The following is an 18,982-nucleotide window of genomic DNA, read 5'->3' on the forward strand; positions in this document are numbered from 1 at the left end:
GTCGGCTGGTCCTCTGGCCCGACAATTATTATTATTATTATATATTTTTTTAAAGCAGTGGTTTAATTTCCACCCATTATTTACCGTGAGGAGAGATAACAGGCAAACGTTGATCAAAATAACAATTCTTAAAAAATTAAGTAATGCAGATGCATGCACTTAACAATAATTAAACTCTTGAGAGCATAAAATGAAACCACATGGACCCTTACGGGGTAGCAAGAGTTGAAGATCTATATAAGGGTTCATTTTGGTTAGCAACTCTCCATCATTTATCTGGGGATCCCCCCCCCCACTCTTCAAGGACCACTGGTGCCCCCCCCCTCCTCAAGGACCACTGTTTGAAAACCGCTGTTTTAAAGACATACACAAGCGGCTTGATTTGGTAAGCAACATTGTTAATTTGAATTGTCAAAGAAGTCAGTGGGTGGGGGGGGGGGGGGGGGGGGGGGGGGGCTTCACAGAGATTATGAATCCCCCCCCCCCCCCCCCCCCCACCCTGCAAGTCCACCCTCCTCCCTAATAAGATCCAGAGCTTCTTAACAGGAAACAATCTTCCTGTCTCAGTGACATCATGGCTAAATCCGTGCGTGAGATGCATGCATAGGGCTGACCTCAGCCTAGTGGATTTGCTCAAATCTTTTTTCCAAACACCCAAACAAATCCCCTGCAAGAAAAACACCTTCCCGAGTGACAGGAATGTTGGTTATACCGAAGAGAGAGAGAGAGAGAGAGAGAGAGAGAGAGAGAGAGAGCGGAGGGAACAGGTGGGAACGAACCCACGGCCCGCCCCTTCGGCGTGAAGCACAGCCCCGAGTTGGACTTTTTTGCTGCTCTGGATTAAATTCTGATCTTCTCACCATCATTCTTAGAGCAGTGGTTGGTTTTCAACCTTTTTCATATATCAAGGCCCATTATTTATTCGGCATTTGAGCCACGGAAACCACCATTTGATGGGATTCAGCCTCTCTGCAGACCCAAAAGTAAAGAATATTTCTGTTGCAGTTGGATAAGATTTTGTCCACAATTCCGTGCTGTATTGATGTTGGTACTATAGGAGAGACAACAAGCAAACACTGATCAACATGATTTAAGATTAGTATTATTCTTTTTTTCATTTGGTTTCATTTTCGTTTCAAAATAATATTAACGAGTAAGCCTTCTCTTACTTGCATTAAACTTGACTAATTGAAATTAACTTGACTTTAGATCATCACAGGCTAAAAGATTTATTTTAGTTCCGTTCCGCAGTTACTTTTATTTATTTATTTTGAATCTTTCTGCCCTTTCCTGTGCTTATTCTATGATAAAAAAGTACTATGAAATATGTAGGCATTTATTGAGAAAGTGTTAACAATACACTTTGCACCTGCTATAAATAGCCAGTACAAAGAAATAGGCCACGCAATGGCAACGTCCTGAATAAGGGAACAAGCACTTGGGTTGGTTGGCTCATTTTTGAGTGGTGCAACCACTCCAAGGAACAGCAATGTCCGTGTTCATCCGTGTGTTGTTCATGTGTGTGACTATGAGCACCAGTACCAATGAGTACCAAAAGTGGCGCTGTTGTGCCAGAAACAGAGAGAGAGAGATAGTGCTGCACTGTTGCCTGCTAATGAGAGAGGGGGGGGGGGGGGGGGGGGGGGATTTGCACCACTCAGTTCACACGGGTGAGCTTTTTTGTTGTTGCTTGCGTGTTGTTGGCGAGTCCAACGAACTCCCCATCTATCCACCACATTTCAGGTTTTCAGCTTTCATGTACTGTATTTTCATGTACTTTCATGTACTGTATTTTTCCCCCTCTCGACTCTCTGTGTCTGGACTTGTTTTGGATCTATCAAACACACTTCTATCATGACAATTTTTTTTCTTCCTTAAAGCACCAAGTTGAAACAGATTCCGACATGAAGCAGTCCCAGTGGCGTGGAGAGTATAAGACCTCCAGTGCTTTTGGGAGAGTTAAAAGCATCTCGCGGAGAAGAAAGAGAAGGATAAATAATAACAGTACTGGCGGAGGGAGTAAAAAAAAACACACATAAATAAAGGCCTTAGTTTTCTTAGGGAAGTGGTGGGCTTTCATCTTCCTATAACAATAATGCTCTCAATCAGTATACCCCTCTAGCCTCCTGTGTTTAGGTCCAGGAAGCTTCCACTAGCTGGGAGACATGAAAGGCCTTCAGTCACACTGTATGGACTAGTGGGGCTCTCAGCTATATACTCTCTCCTCCACATTAAGTCCTTCAGTCACACTGTATGGACTAGTGGGGCTCTCAGCTATATACTCTCTCCTCCACATTAAGTCCTTCAGTCACACTGTATGGACTAGTGGGGCTCTCAGCTATAAACTCTCTCCTCCACATTAAGGCCTTCAGTCACACTATATGGACTAGTGGGGCTCTCAGCTATAAACTCTCTCCTCCACATTAAGGCCTTTAGTCACACTATATGGACTAGTGGGGCTCTCAGCTATATACTCTCTCCTCCTCACACATTAAGGCCTTCAGTCACACTGTATGGACTAGTGGGGCTCTCAGCTATAAACTCTCTCCTCCACATTAAGGCCTTCAGTCACACTGTATGGACTAGTGGGGCTCTCAGCTATATACTCTCTCCTCACACAGTCACACTGTATGGACTAGTGGGGCTCTCATTATACTCTCTCCTCCACACACATTAACCGTTTCCGTCCATCCAACGTGTTCACACGTCCTAGGGTTACTTCCTAGTGTACCGCGGCAGAAATAATGCCTCGTCTCTCCTAATCTAGAGCGCTCTCCGTGGTTTTGATCTGATGGATATACTCTTATATATATATATATATATATGCTCTTCATTTCTGACCTCTCGTTCAAAATAAGAACGCAATGGATTATTTTGCGATTATTATCGAAACGAGAGAAAGGTAAGTAAGCAAAAATATATATACAGTATATTTCCGGAACAGAGGGAGACTGTATGTACTGTGTGGCTCTCAGCTTTATGTGACCGTTTCTGACCAACGCTTGAGACCCTCTGAGACCCTCTCTCACATTGTGACTGCAGGCAATCAGTGTTCAAATGCATGCCCTATTAGTTGGCCCGCTTGTAGGTCTGCTAAAATGTAGCACACATTTGGAATATATATTCTTTCAGATTGAATGTTTTTAACTCAAATCTTTGCTTCTGGGGGGTCCCTGCAGGAACAAGGGGGTCAGCGGCCAACTACATATATTTTTGGGGGAACGATTGACATAGAAACATGGGATTTTTCAGAAAACTGTAAGGATTTAGAAGACATTTGGTAGAATCGTCCTCAAGTCTAAGGTCTAAATGGACAATTAAAAAGTCTATACCTCTATAATAAATACCACGGCCTTGAGCCGTGGTATTTATTTATTTATTTTTATCTTGAAAATGTGGCGCAAATATTTTGTATATGTATTCTTTCAGAACGTTTTTAACTATATCTTTGCATCTGGGGTGGGGTGGGGGGTCCCTGGAACAACATATTTTCAGATGGGAGTCGGCGGCCAATTACACATCATTTTTGGGGGTTCTTGACATGAAATAGTTTGAGCACCACTGATATAGAAAACAGATTCAACTAAAAACATTTAGTTGAATCTGGTCTGATCTGACCTCAACGGGTTAACAACTGTGTTCAGCCTCCGCCGCTCCATCCGCTCAAAAGTGGTGGCGTTCTGCCAAGCAGTAAAAGTGTCATTTATCTTTTTTAAAACACAATCTACCTCTCTCTCTCTCTCTCTCTCTCTTTCTCTCTCGCTACCATGTTTTGCCCAGAGTGTCCACTTGTTTTTCTCCCAATGCTAATTGGTGCAAGAGAGTGTGGGAGCTGGTTAATATCTTAATGCCAGATGGTGGTGCTAGAAAAAAAACTAAACAAAAAAACAAAAACAAAATGTACCTCGCTCGCTGCCTGCGCACTCGTTTAATTGTTCCAAAAACAAGAGAGTAGCTGCTTGAGTATTCAGAAACCAGTCAGTTGTGGTTCCGCTGCCGATGATATACTCTCTCTCTCTCTCTCTCTCTCTCTCTCTCTCTCTTTGTAAAATCCACTCCGCACATTTGTTTTCCGTCCCACCCACTTCCCTTTATCTTTTTTCTTCTTTTTTTTGTTACCCTCCCTCCCTCCCCTCCTCACCCCCCTCCTCATCCCCTCCTCCCCCCTCCCTCCCTCCCCTCCTCACCCCCCTCCTCATCCCCCTCCTCCCCCTCCCTCTCTCGTCTTCCTCTGTGCCTCAGCAGCACTTGCGTGGCTTAAAGAGGAGAGAGAGAGAGAGAGAGAGAGAGAGAGAGAGGGTGGGGGGGGGATGCACCACAGACAGCACAGGCCAGGGGCAGCCCCTCCTGTTTTTTTTTCCCACACAGAAAACAGAACCACCACCCCTCTGCTTAGAGCGTGGCGATGGTACAGTCCAGCTTTGCATGCGTTTCCCCCTCTCTGAGTGGGTCGGTGGTGTGTGTGTGTGTGTGTGTGTGTGTGTGTGTTTCTCTGTGTGCGCGCGTGTGTGTGTGTGTGTCGGAGGGCCAGGGGAAGGACTGTGAGACGAATTATTAGTCCCTTTTGGAACGGCTTTGGATGTACACACACACACACACTGTGTCTGGAGGGAGAAAGGCACAGTTGTTCTCGCTATAATACCGCCCAGCGCGCCGCAAGTTCGTCTTCTTCTTCTTCTTCTGGAGAACAGTATAATATATATTTATACTTTACATGCTCGCAGTTCTGGTGAATTGTTTGAAAGCTGTAGAATGTATTGCGCCTACCCGGTCCCTGGAATGGGCAGTAACTCCTTAATGTATTACTACAATGGCAAATCGGTGAGTTGTATGTGTGTGTGTGTGTGTGTGTGTGTGTGTGTGTGTGTGTGTGTGTGTGTGTGTGTGTGTGTGTGTGTGTGTGTGGGGAATGTATCTGTGTTTGAGAGAGAGAGGTGGGGAAGACAGCTAGGGATCTTTTCCCTCCTTTTGCTGTTTCTGTTGTCACTACTGTTATGTCTAGACTTGTATAGTTCATCCTTGGGTTTGACAGGGAGACATAGGTATATACTGCATGTTGCCTGCTCTCTCTCTCTCTCTCTCTCTCTCTGTGTGTGTGTGTGTGTGTGTGTGTGTGTGTGTGTGTGTGTGTGTGTGTGTGTGTGTGTGTGTGTGTGTGTGTGTGTGTGTGTGTGCGCGCACGCGCGCGAGCACATGCACTTGTGCACGTGTCTTCTATCTGCTTCAGCCATATAGTTGTGTGATACTGTACTGCACTTTATAGCTGATATGCACAAGTCTGTTGTGAACATAATACTCTCCCAGCAAACCTACTAGTAGTTCTTAACTACTTGTGTCTTGTTGTACATAAAAAGAACACCCTCTGAAGTGTGTGGTTCTAAGTTATATAGATGTGAATAAAGTTAAAGAGCCATTTCTTCTTTCACTTTCTTTTAGTGTAGACATAATTAATCTGCGTTTACTTTTAAGTTGTAGTTTAAGTTGTTGCAGTAGTGCAATTTATTTGTACTGGCTGTGTTTTGGCCGAGCTGCAGAGACTGGGTTGAAATAATAACAAGTGGGAGTCTGGGAATGATTAAGGCAAGAAAAGAGAGAGGGCTGCCTGTTGAGGTTTAGACTTTTTCCTGTTTGCAGATTGAGCTCCAAGCAGCAAGAGTGTTGCTGTTATTCCATCTGTCTTTAATCACGTGGGGACATTCTTGACGCTACAGGGAGCCTAATGTGATTTCTGGGACCTCTCAGCAGCAAAGACTCTTTGATTTGGTTCTTTCCTTTTCGCAAAATTTGATGTTTCATAATGGGGTGGTGGTGGTGCGTTGTTGTTAGGCAATACCGCGTGTGTGTGTGTGTGTGTGTGTGTGTGTGTGTGTGTGTGTGTGTGTGTGTGTGTGTGTGTGTGTGTGTGTGTGTGTGTGTGTGTGTGTGTGTGTGTGTGTGTGTGTGTGTGTGTGTGTGTGTGTGTGTGTGTGTGTGTGTGTGTGTGTGTGTGTGTGTGTGTGTGTGTGTGTGTGTGCGCGCGCGCGCGTGTGTGTGGGCGTGCATGTGTGTGTGATGGAGAGAGAGAGAGAGAGAGAGAGAGTGCACGTGCGTGAGCATTGATGCCTCATCAGTTGTGACAGTTCCAAGTTCATCAGGATCACTAAATGTAATCATATGTGGCTTTCTTAATTAACCATAATTAACACACTTAGAACAGCTCTTCAGTTCTTAATTAACCAGACACGCATGCATAGAACAGCTCTTCAGTTCTTAATTAACCAGACATGCATGCATAGAACAGCTCTTCAGTTCTTAATTAACCAGACACACACATAGAACAGCTCTTCAGTTCTTAATTAACCAGACACGCATGCATAGAACAGCTCTTCAGTTCTTAATTAACCAGACATGCATGCATAGAACAGCTCTTCAGTTCTTAATTAACCAGACACACACATAGAACAGCTCTTCAGTTCTTAATTAACCAGACACACATAGAACAGCTCTTCAGTTCTTAATGAACCAGACACACTGCATGTAGAACAGCTCTTCAGTTCTTAATGAACCAGACACACATAGAACAGCTCTTCAGTTCTTAATGAACCAGACACACTGCATGTAGAACAGCTCTTCAGTTCTTAACCCCTGGGCTACAATTAACGGAAAAAACTGATTATTGCTAGTAAAAATACAAACCTACCGTTAACGGAATTAACGGAATGTCAATCAATGTCAGTTATCGGGGGTTCAACGAAGCAAAAATTAGCATGTTTTCGCTAATTTAGGTAATGTTGGATGTAATTTACCAAAGAACGGCCGAAATCCGCGCGATCGTGCGCTATCGTGCACGCGTGCCGTCTCTATGTGCGTCGCTGTAAAAAAATGTGATATTTTGCGATGTTTTGGGGTTGATTTGACCTTAATTTTACTTAGTTATGAAAAAGTTATCATTAGCTTAGCATCCCGGACAGCCAAGAGAGTGAAACGGGGTTAAAGTACTACCAGATGTTATCGATCATTGAACCGGAAGTGACTTAACCAGATTTGTCTATTTTTGGCAAAATCAGCATAATAGTGCGTTCCCGCCATCTGGTGGCAAAACGAGAGAATACATTACCTATGTCATTTGCAAATAAACGATCTGTTCAAACCATCAGATCTTTCTATTAATGTTAAAATGATGAATTAAAAATATGCCAATTTGTTACCCAAACAAAAAAATTGGAATTGGTAGTCCAAGGGTTAATGAACCAGACACACTGCATGTAGAACAGCTCTTCAGTTCTTAATGAACCAGACACACACCAGAACAGCTCTTCAGTTCTTAATGAACCAGACACACACCAGAACAGCTCTTCAGTTCTTAATGAACCAGACACACACCAGAACAGCTCTTCAGTTCTTAATGAACCAGACACACACCAGAACAGCTCTTCCTAGCAGGTTTTCGGGTCCTCATGCAGCCCAAGGCTGTATTCTATTCCCCTGCCTGAGCTGAGCTCTCTCTCTCTCTGGTGAATTTCAGTAATCCTTAAATAATGAAATTGTCATAAGCAAATTACACGCAGAGATTTTCCACCGTTCATTAGTACCGGATGCTTACTCCGTTACGTAAACTTTATTTTTTGTGTACGTCGAAAGTGCAGGTCTTAGAAGAAAAAAACAGCCAGTCGGGGCAGATATTTTTTTTTATACTTCTTGTCTGATGTGTGTTTAAAAAGTTCAGCTTGCTCAGACTTGTGTTTTAACTTTCCCCCCTTTATAAAGCCCATTACGGCCATTCCTTGTTTTTTTCTTCTCTTTTCTCCCCGCAGCACACAAAAAGCCATCACTTTGATCTCTCTCATATTAAGTATTAACAGCCGCTGCGTTGTATAGTTTGGGTCGATGTGGAGAAGATTGGGAGCATGTGGAACAGCATGGGTCAGAGGCTCGTGATCAAACGGCACGCTGATAAATAAGCAATACCATCATCATCATCATCATCATGGTTTTTCCTCGCACGGAGAAAGGACAATAATGTTCGTTCTTATAGCATCAACGTACTGTAATCCACGTGAATTTGTTAAAAATAACGGAGTACATTATAGGCTCGCCATCTGGACACTGTGAAGGGAGAGCGGAGTTTTGTCCTGGCCACGGAACAAATGCAAATACTGTAGCATAGAGCAGCTCTCTGATATTATCTTCTGTGGCTCATTTAGTGCTAAAAAATGAAATGAAAACCTTGATAGTATATACTACGCAGAATAGATTTTCTTTCTCCGTTCCTTCCTTATTTAGCTATTTAGACAAGTGTGAGTTGCGCGGGGCATCTGTTGTGCCAAAGGAACAAGTTCAAAAGGTATTCAACAAAGACAAAAAGAATATCTGGCGAATTGAGTTTTGTGTTTAAAAATGTGGTTTTGCAACTTGCGATACACATGTAACACTTATATTTCTGTGCAACAGGTTAAACCTCAATGAAGATTTGGTATATTTTGCCATCACTCGTTATAGGAGAGAAAGACACCTTATTTTGCGATTCCGGGGTTTATCTCATCAAAAAAAATGCGACGCGTCATGCACTATATGCATGTAAATTTGCATCACAGGATGATTGACACAGGGGTGAAAAATGGGTTACAAAATCGTGGGTCAAAAAATATAAAATTAAAAATATTAATAGAATAGGTGCTTAAACCGCAGCACCCCCGATATGGTATAAGGTGAAGCTTTCAAAAACAACACTTGCTTTGAACCACCTGCTCATGAAACCCTTTCATTGAATCCTGTGCACAATAAGTCTCTGCTGCCTGTCTACAGCAGGTATCTGCTGCCTGTCTACATGAGCAGGTCTCTGCTGCCTGTCTACAGCAGGTATCTGCTGCCTGTCTACATGAGCAGGTCTCTGCTGCCTGTCTACAGCAGGTATCTGCTGCCTGTCTACAGCAGGTCTCTGCCTGTCTACAGCAGGTCTCTGCTGCCTGTCTACAGCAGGTATCTGCTGCCTGTCTACAGCAGGTCTCTGCTGCCTGTCTACAGCAGGTCTCTGCTGCCTGTCTACAGCAGGTATCTGCTGCCTGTCTACAGCAGGTCTCTGCTGCCTGTCTACAGCAGGTATCTGCTGCCTGTCTACATGAGCAGGTCTCTGCTGCCTGTCTACAGCAGGTATCTGCTGCCTGTCTACATGAGCAGGTCTCTGCTGCCTGTCTACAGCAGGTATCTGCTGCCTGTCTACAGCAGGTCTCTGCCTGTCTACAGCAGGTCTCTGCTGCCTGTCTACAGCAGGTCTCTGCTGCCTGTCTACAGCAGGTATCTGCTGCCTGTCTACAGCAGGTCTCTGCTGCCTGTCTACAGCAGGTATCTGCTGCCTGTCTACAGCAGGTATCTGCTGCCTGTCTACATGAGCAGGTCTCTGCTGCCTGTCTACAGCAGGTATCTGCTGCCTGTCTACATGAGCAGGTATCTGCTGCCTGTCTACAGCAGGTATATCTGCTGCCTGTCTACAGCAGGTCTCTGCCTGTCTACAGCAGGTCTCTGCTGCCTGTCTACAGCAGGTCTCTGCTGCCTGTCTACAGCAGGTCTCTGCCTGTCTACAGCAGGTCTCTGCTGCCTGTCTACAGCAGGTCTCTGCTGCCTGTCTACAGCAGGTATCTGCTGCCTGTCTACAGCAGGTCTCTGCCTGTCTACAGCAGGTCTCTGCTGCCTGTCTACAGCAGGTATCTGCTGCCTGTCTACAGCAGGTATCTGCTGCCTGTCTACAGCAGGTCTCTGCTGCCTGTCTACAGCAGGTATCTGCTGCCTGTCTACAGCAGGTATCTGCTGCCTGTCTACAGCAGGTCTCTGCCTGTCTACAGCAGGTCTCTGCTGCATGTCTACAGCAGGTCTGTCTCTGCTGCCTGTCTACACCAGGTCTGTCTCTGCTGCCTGTCTACAGCAGGTATCTGCTGCCTGTCTACAGCAGGTCTCTGCTGCCTGTCTACAGCAGGTCTCTGCTGCCTGTCTACAGCAGGTATCTGCTGCCTGTCTACAGCAGGTATCTGCTGCCTGTCTACAGCAGGTATCTGCTGCCTGTCTACAGCAGGTCTCTGCTGCCTGTCTACAGCAGGTCTCTGCTGCCTGTCTACAGCAGGTATCTGCTGCCTGTCTACAGCAGGTATCTGCTGCCTGTCTACAGCAGGTATCTGCTGCCTGTCTACAGCAGGTCTCTGCCTGTCTACAGCAGGTCTGTCTCTGCTGCCTGTCTACAGCAGGTCTCTGCTGTCTACAGCAGGTCTCTGCTGCCTGTCTATACAGCAGGTCTCTGCTGCCTGTCTACAGGTCTCTGCTGCCTGCCTACAGCAGGTCTCTGCTGCTTGTCTACAGCAGGTCTCTGCTGCTTGTCTACAGCAGGTCTTTGCTGCCTGCCTACAGCAGGTCTTTGCTGCCTGCCTACAGCAGGTCTCTGCTGCCTGCCTACAGCAGGTCTCTGCTGCCTGCCTACAGCAGGTCTCTGCTGCCTGCCTACAGCAGGTCTCTGCTGCCTGCCTACAGCAGGTCTCTGCTGCTTGTCTACAGCAGGTCTCTGCTGCTTGTCTACAGCAGGTCTCTGCTGCTTGTCTACAGCAGGTCTCTGCTGCCTGTCTACAGCAGGTCTCTGCTGCCTGCCTACAGCAGGTCTCTGCTGCCTGTCTACAGGTCTCTGCTGCCTGCCTACAGGTCTCTGCTGCCTGTCTACAGCAGGTCTCTGCTGCCTGTCTACAGGTCTCTGCTGCCTGCCTACAGGTCTCTGCTGCCTGCCTACAGCAGGTCTCTGCTGCCTGTCTACAGGTCTCTGCTGCCTGTCTACAGCAGGTCTGTCTCTGCTGCCTGCCTACAGCAGGTCTCTGCTGCCTGTCTACTTATTATGTGTGCAGATTGCATATCGACGCGGCAGTGTTGTCTGTCTGGTTAGTAGTGACGCTTTGCTGGGGCTGGACAACGCCGGGGATTGATGGCGGATTATAGATGAAATCATAGAGATGGGATTACAATGATTTCTGAAGAAAAACAATTCCCTGCATGCGCATTGCGAGCGGAGGTCATTTCTGTCCCTATATTCATATTAATTTAATTTTCTTATCTGTGGTTGGAAGCAAGCAAGCACGCCTGGTTGAAATGATTCCCCCCCCCCCCCCCCCCCAAAAGAAATATTATTATAATATTATAAATATTATTATTATTATTATTTTCTCAGATTCATGATAAAGAAATGCTCGATCCTTTTGAGATTTGTGAGGATTTGAAGGCTGTAAATGTATTTGTCTAATCGGTTCCTTTCCGGTCCCCCTCAGGCCCCATGCAGTGTCACGTTTTATCCCTCTATAACATTCAAGAAAAACATGAAATGTAGCCTGCATGCATACAGCAGATAGAAATGACGTTGCATCCTATTATTATTATTATTATAATTTTTATATTATATTATTTTATATTATTATTATTTTCATTCCATCTGCTTGCTAGCTAACCCTTCAAGTTAATCTCTATGAAAATAGGGAGTGGGGGGGGGGGGTGTTCTTTCATAAATATCACAGGGCATTCCCTTAACCCAGGGGTGTCGAACTCAACTTGGGGCGAGGGCCGCATTGGTTAAAAGGTCACTTGATGGGGGCCACAACCAGTTGCGCACGCACGCTCGATGTCTCAGTCAGTCACTGCTATAATCTATCTATCTATCTGTCTATGTATGCTCAGACCCAGCCAGCCAGCCAGCCACACACACACACACACACACACACACACACACACACACACACACACACACACACACACACCCTCACACACACACACACACACACACACACACACACACACACACACACACACACACACATATAGTGCTCAGACCCAGCCAGCCACACACATAGCTCCGTAAGGGAGTGGTTGCACCACTCAAAAAATCTTCAAAAAACTGAAGAGGCTACTGGAGATTGGAGAACCTGATTTGGACATGATCTGATGCAGGACAATGTCACTATGACAGAAAGAGAAGATGGGTCTGGCCACATTCATTCACCCCATAATCTCAGTGTAAATTGGGGAATATGTTGACAATAGTCGACAGCTCTGCTGATTAATAATCGATTCATTGAACCCACCCCCCATATTAATCAATATCAGATACAACTTATAAGATTTTATATTATGCACATGCCATGGTCACATAACCATTATATGTTGAGTGCATGCTTTGATGGTTACAGTTTTATAATCAGTTTTGATTGAGTAAACCTTTGTGGAGATCTTCTCAGTTCTCATTGTATGCTAGTTACTGCCATTCAGGATGGAAAATGAAATCCATTTGGATTTGGGGAGAAGTAGTTTCATAAGGGGCTGGTATGAAGTACTTGATATAAAGAGAACATGTTCAGTTCACTAGTCTACACTCTACTCTACACCTGCCTTCATTTCATTTGATTGTCTGTCTGGCAGGCACTTAACAAGCGATCGTTAACTGTGTCTGTTAGAGAGAGGGGCAGAGAAGAGTGGCTTTGCTCAACTTGATTTATACTTATATTCTCCACTCTGATGAAGGTACATGTTCGATATATCATGCAGCCTTACTTATTAGCCTATATTTTAGCTATTTTTTTGCTTGAGGCAGGCGGACCGCATAAGACGACGTTGCACGCCACATGCGGCCCGCGGATCACCAGTTTGACACCCCTGCCTTAACCTATAGGGCGGGAACCCCTTTTGGTGTTAGCATTATGTTAAGCTTTAGCTATTGAAAAATAGCAGATCTACAAGCTCATAGCGGGCTACGAGCTTGTAGATCTGCTATTTTTTTTAAATCGAAGAACCAATGACATAGAAACATAGCTTTTTCAGAAAACTGTCAGGATGTAGAAGACATTTTTAGAATCTGATCTCAGGTCAAAATGGGTTAAGAAACACACACACACACACACACACACACACACACACACACACACACACACACACACACACACGCATGCAAGCATGCATGCATGCATGCACGCACGTACACACACACACACACGCTTGAAACGTTTTGGCGAAGGGCCTTTGGCGGACTTTGTGCAACGACATGTTTGGAGATGTTCTTTTCATGCAGGGCCGAGTTGTGCAGCGTATATATAGTTCAGAAGAAGCATTGTGTCTGCGCTGCATGCTCTTTAGCCCTTCGTAAGTGAGCGAGATTCAGACTTGAAAAGACGTTTCCCCGAGGCGGCAGTTTGATTCCAAATAATGACATACAGAAAACAGGACACGCCATTGTCAACTGGCAGCCATCCCACTTTGAGCCTCCCTTTTTGAACTTTCGTAGCCGTTGGCCTGATTTCCCTATAGCTGCATTCAAACGTGTTTGGATATCTTTTTTTCTTCTTGCCTTGCCGTTATAATCATATGTTGCATCCATAATGCCGACAGTTTGAATTTGTATTTTTCTCTTTTTCCCCATTTGAAGTTGTGACTGCCGTGACATGAAGAGATCAAAGGCTGTCGGTAGAACAGATACGAGGGGGGGGGGGGGGCTGGGTGGTGATGGGTTTTTTACACAATAAAATCATGAGTGTTATAAGTCTTTAGTGTCTATAAGTTTTCTCAACTCGCTGTTTCTCTGCAAGACATTACTCTTTAAGACACATCTCTAAAACTGGTGGGTCAAACTGAACAACCAATATGTCAATTTGAAGCTATGATTCCCTGCTTTCATAAGTAAAAATAAGAATAAGAAAAAGGCTGCACACTCGTTGCCACGATGCTGTATACTATTGACAAGAATCCAACGTTTCGACGTTGGAGGTTTTCTTCAGGGAATATTCCCTGAAGAAAACCTCCTAGGTCGAAACGTTGGATTCTTGTCAGCATCTTGGCTACGAGTGTGCGGCCTTTTTCTTATTTTTACTTGTTTACTGCCTTAGGCCAGCACCTCACCAACACTGGTGTGCGCCCTTTCCTGTTTTGTCTCCCTGCTTTCATATCACATGAAAAACATGAAAAAACGAAAATTCAAAAAAAGTCCCTCAGTCAAATTTGGCCACATTTATGCATACCTGACTAATATATAAAACTGTTACTTTTCCGGGTTCAAAAGAGCATCAAAAGCAGCAGATCTTCAAGCTCTACTTGTGATGCGTTTGTGTGACGCTGCAGTAGAGCGGTAATTTACGGGGAACGGAAAAGAAACCCACTAAAAGTTTGAATATGGAGTTAAGAGGTTTCTTCCCCACGTATCATCTCCAAATTGGCTTTTTTTTTAAAGCAGGAACCAAGTGGAAACTAAACTTGACGCAATCCTTTTCTTTTTTTGTTATCAAATGTTTTTTATTTTAAGACAATAAATCACAATAATGTTAACACCATGAATGACTAAAGAAAACAAAACACATAAAAACAACACATAACAGCAAAAGCAAGGAACACAAAAACAAACAAACGACGCGATCCTTTTCTTGTGGTAAACAACACAGGCGCGATATAAACAATGAGGCAACTATTACTTATTTTTTTGTGTTAAGATGTACTTTCAGTGTGTACATGTGTACTCGCTGCACAAAGGGGATGTTTTGAGAAAATAGCACGTCTGTCCGTCCGTCCTCAAACAACAAGCTGACAGTATAGAGTCAGTCACTGTGTTGTTGTGTTGACTCTGGACTCGGCGCGCTCGTGAGTGACGGCTCTTTAATGAATGTCCTTGTTGTGAAAAGGAGGGAGGAAAAAAAAGCCACGCGTGGCCGGCTCTCTTTCAGAAAGGAAGAGGTGTGTGTGTGTGTGTGTGTGTGTGTGTGTGTGTGTGTGTGTGTGTGTGTGTGTGTGTGTGTGTGTGTGTGTGTGTGTGTGTGTGTGTGTGTGTGTGTGTGTGTGTGTGTGTGTGTGTGGCGGGGGTTTATTAATGCTTTGACTGGTTAGCCCTAAAAGAGGATAATTAGCATGATGCACTGCCATATGCTGCCCATTGAGGGTTGCTGGGATCACCACAGAAGTCCTGCCAGCCCAGGTCACATGTGTGATGCAGGAGAGAGAGAGAGGGGTTGCTTTGCATTACACACAACAACGTCGCTACAGTACATACTGCTCGCTCAGCAAGCAACCCGACTGCCCTAAATGTCAAGCTTAGAGAGCTGACTGGAGTTCTGGAGAGATATTAAGCGTGTGTGTGTGTGTGTGTGTGTGTGTGTGTGTGTGTGTGTGTGTGTTTGTGTGTGTGTGCGTGTGTGTGCGTGTGCGTGTGCGTGTGCGTGTGCGTGCACGTGCTTGCGCGTGCGTGCGTGCGTGCGTCTGTCGGTGAGATTGAATTCTACTTCATGTTTTTTGGTTGCACTGCACCTTTCCTGTCATGATTTGTTGGTGGTGTTAATTGGCGCGGGAAGAAAAGCAGCTTGCACCCCCCAAGTATAAACCTCTGTAAAGGCTCGCTGTGCGTAATCTAGGGAGCTCTCCGTGGTTTTGACCAGATGGCTATACTTCTGTCTTCATTTATGACTTCAACATGCCTCTCGCCCACGGAATATTAACGCTTCTAGAGAGACTCGATAGTAATCATCGTAAGGTAAGCAAGCAACAGTATGCCTCCCGGTTTTTGTACGGAACGGAAGCCCCCCGGCTTTCAGAGTAAAAGCTGCCACATCTGCCCGGTACCCCGAGCTTCTATTTTGAAAAGAAATCCCGGCTCTGATTGTGTTAAAAGACATAACATAGGCCCAGGCCGTAGCGTAACGGTCTGGGCACCGGACTGGTGATCCAGTCGCGGTGTGCCGCGGGTTCGACTCACGGACCCGACACGGCCTTTACCGCATGTCATCCCCCCATCTCTCTCCCGTTTCCTGTCAGCCTACTTTCTATCCCTTAAAAAATCAATAAAGGCGTAAGCCGCAAAAAAATATCTAAAAAAAAATAAAAAAAAATAAAAGACATAACATAATATTAAACAGTGCAGAATATCATAAGTCATCATTGTCCCATTTCAACTCACAGAATCCACATTACAAACAGTTTAAAGAGCCTTGCAAACGGGGAGCGATAAAACGCGCCTACTGTATAGTTCATTTTCAATGAGACCTGCATTTTTGCTCGGAGAAGTCGCGGTGCGACAACACAAGCGTATTTACGTGAGCGCGGTCTCGTGAATTTGTTGTGCGCGACTCACCAGACCTGGATTCTGTTTAGCTTTTTTTTTACGCTTGCGTTGTTGCGCCCCTCTTCAACAGACCTGGAGGAGACCTGTGTTGATCCAGGCAACAACGCCTGCGTTCCTCGCTTCACGTTTGCAATGCCCTTAACACCAATTCTGCAGGCTGCTTCACCCCTGGCAAAGATCACACTCCTGTGAAGTGAGGGGCGCTCTCATCATCATCATGCCAATCAAATCGTCACATTCCGTGCTGCAAACACACACAAAGCTGTGCTTATAGGACTAGCACCCCGCACAAATGTGCATCTGCTATTTAAAAAATGAATCAATCAGTCAGTCAGACAGACAGACAGACAGACAGACAGACAGACAGGCAGGCAGGCAGGCGAGATCTGGGCAGCAGGTCCTGCTTGTGATTTATGCTACATGGCGACGTATTACGGGCCTGGTGCTGTCTGTCTGTATGTATTTACTCTATCCTCTACTCTCTCTCTGTCTCTCTCTCTCTCTCTCTCCCACCCACACTCGCTCCCTCCATCTGGACTGGATGAAGTCACAGAGACCACATCACTGGTGTTTGGCCTCTAGTGGCTTTGATCCTCCCATCTAGATCCACACACACACACACACACACACACACACACACAGCTGTACAACAGCGTGGTCTTTGTGCTTTCTTTTTTTTTTTGCTCCCTTTTCCCTCACCAGCCACCAGCTTCGGCAAGTAGAAAAATAAAGGCAAAAAGCCGTCTGTATTTTTCCCCTTCCAGTGCTGCTGCTGCTGTAATTAGTTGTGAAAGTGTGTGTGAGTGAGTGGCCCGTCGTCATTATGCTTCCATTAGATGCCCAGATGATCTGAAATGCAAATACCTCCTGATAATCCACCTCTCTCTCTGCATGAGCCTTAAACCCAGCGCTTCTGTTTGAGAGACTCACTGCCTTTTCCACAGTCATTAAAGTGTGTGTGTGTGTGTGCGTGCGTGCGTGTGCGCATGTGCTTGCACACATGCGGTTGTGTTTGCGTTCGTGATTTTTTTTTTGCTTATGCATGGATACTTATGGGAGACCACATGTATTTCTATTTCTATGCCCTCAGTACTGCATAAATCTGCATAATTTTGCTGGAATATCACAAATGTGTTGCGAGTCTGTGTGCTCCTCTCCGGGGGTTGAGTTTACACAAGCGCTGATTAACCATTTAAACCCATTTCCACCTGAGATGAGATTCTACAAATGTCTTCTAAATCCTGACAGTCAGTGATTCTCAAACTATTACATTTCAAGGAGCCCCAAAATTATCTGTATTTGGCCGCCGACCTCCATCGGAATATATGTTGTTCCAGGGACCCTTCCAGTAGCAAAGATTTGAGTTAAAAACGTTCGCTCTGAAAGAATATATATTCAAAGATTTGCCTGTGGGGACTCTACGGCGGTGCCCGTTGAAACGATGCAAGTTGGATGAATGCCCCCACCCAGATATTATGTCTGTGTCTCTTTTATGCCCATATATGGAGTTCTTTGCCAGGCATGCCCAAATATGGAGTCTATGCAGACGTCAGAATGGCCAGAGGCAGAGGCCTTTCTGGGGCGGTTCTGGACAACCGTGGGTCCGACCGACTCGACACCGGGCACTGCACTGTATTTTGTCGGGCCTTGATGCCATCGTAACGGCCGATTTTACACATGCTGAAAATAGCCGATCTACAAGCTCACAAGTTGTGAGCGTTTTTCGACTTTGGCGCTATAGCAAATGCCTCTTCTTCTGCACTGACGAACGAGCCCAGCACAGAAAGCCTTGCGGTTCCATACTGTATGTTGCTAATATTTCTTTTTGTTTTGTCTCGCGGCAGGTGTACGCGCCGTCTCCCAACTCGGAAGACTTCAACAGAGACTCGCCCTCCTACTCGTCGCCTAAACCCTCCAGCAGTATGTTTGCAAGCACTTTTTTCGGTGAGTAATTTAGATTGTTTTTGCATCCTGGGTTATATTATCTGCTGATACTGCTGCTACTGTATATTACGTTGCTGTCTGCGCAGAAACCTCTTTCATCCATCCATCCATCCATCGGCAACCGCTTATCCGTAGTCGGGTTGCGGGGGCAACAGCTCCACCAGAGTGTTCCAGACTTCCCTCTCCAGAGCAACATAGAAACAACGCCCGACTTGATCGAACTACATGCAGCGTCACGCATCAAAGTAGCAGATCTGCAAGCTGGAAGCTTTGGCACTACAGCTGTAAAATAGGAGTATGAATCTGCCCTTAGTTTCTCGGAAGCCGAGAGTCAGGAAGTGAATTTATGGCTATGTAACGGGTAATCTCATGTCACCAGGCTTTCCAACTCGGGAGGAAAGCCTGGTCTGTGTAACAAAATTGCCGTGTGATCCGTGCGGGAGCAGATGATATCGTTACATCATGTTTGTAGTCATTGTTTTGTAGTCAACCATCAACATGGAATTTTCTTTTCCTCAAACCGGACAAATAACAATAAAAGCGTTCCTCGTTCTCTCGTAGCCTGCAGCTTTTTTTGTTTGGGGGGGGGGGGGGGGGGGATCGGTTTGAGGGAAAGGAAGTTCCAGATTGATGGGACCAGCCTGATGACTACAGAACTACAACATGACTACAACATGACTACAACAATATCATCATCCGCTCTCGACCGGATCATAAAACTGAAAAGGAATGCCCGCAAACCGAAACATACATCTTGTGACTGTGATCAGTGACTTATCGGCCATGAATAAAGCTTGTTTTGATTAAAAGCTGAATCTGGGAAGAGAATCCGAGATAATTGCATTCGGAGAAAATAATTAAGACATTGAGGCGGACTTTTTTAGTTTAGTTATTCTTTTTTGACGAAATTATATTTAGTCTTAGTTTTAGTCATCATAGCTTACTTTCCAT

The 18,982-nt window shown here is 45.2% G+C and overlaps 1 protein-coding gene across 2 annotated transcripts in view; it reads left to right on the top strand.

Annotated features, from left to right (window-relative positions):
• tcf12 (transcription factor 12) overlaps positions 1-18,982 on the top strand; it is an 84,573-nt gene that overhangs the window by 21,285 nt on the left and 44,306 nt on the right. The window contains exons 1-2 of one of the 2 annotated variants that reach the window (XM_083759523.1): positions 4,465-4,821; positions 17,932-18,031. In XM_083759523.1, coding sequence (XP_083615649.1) covers positions 4,753-4,821; positions 17,932-18,031 — 169 coding nt within the window. In that variant the 5' untranslated portion in view covers positions 4,465-4,752. Of the gene's footprint in view, positions 1-4,464; positions 4,822-17,931; positions 18,032-18,982 lie in introns of those variants that run through there. The other variant, XM_083759524.1, reaches the window with a different exon arrangement.

Source organism: Protomyctophum parallelum (genome assembly GCF_964188405.1).
Source record: "Protomyctophum parallelum genome assembly, chromosome: 2".
Taxonomy (NCBI): domain Eukaryota; kingdom Metazoa; phylum Chordata; class Actinopteri; order Myctophiformes; family Myctophidae; genus Protomyctophum; species Protomyctophum parallelum.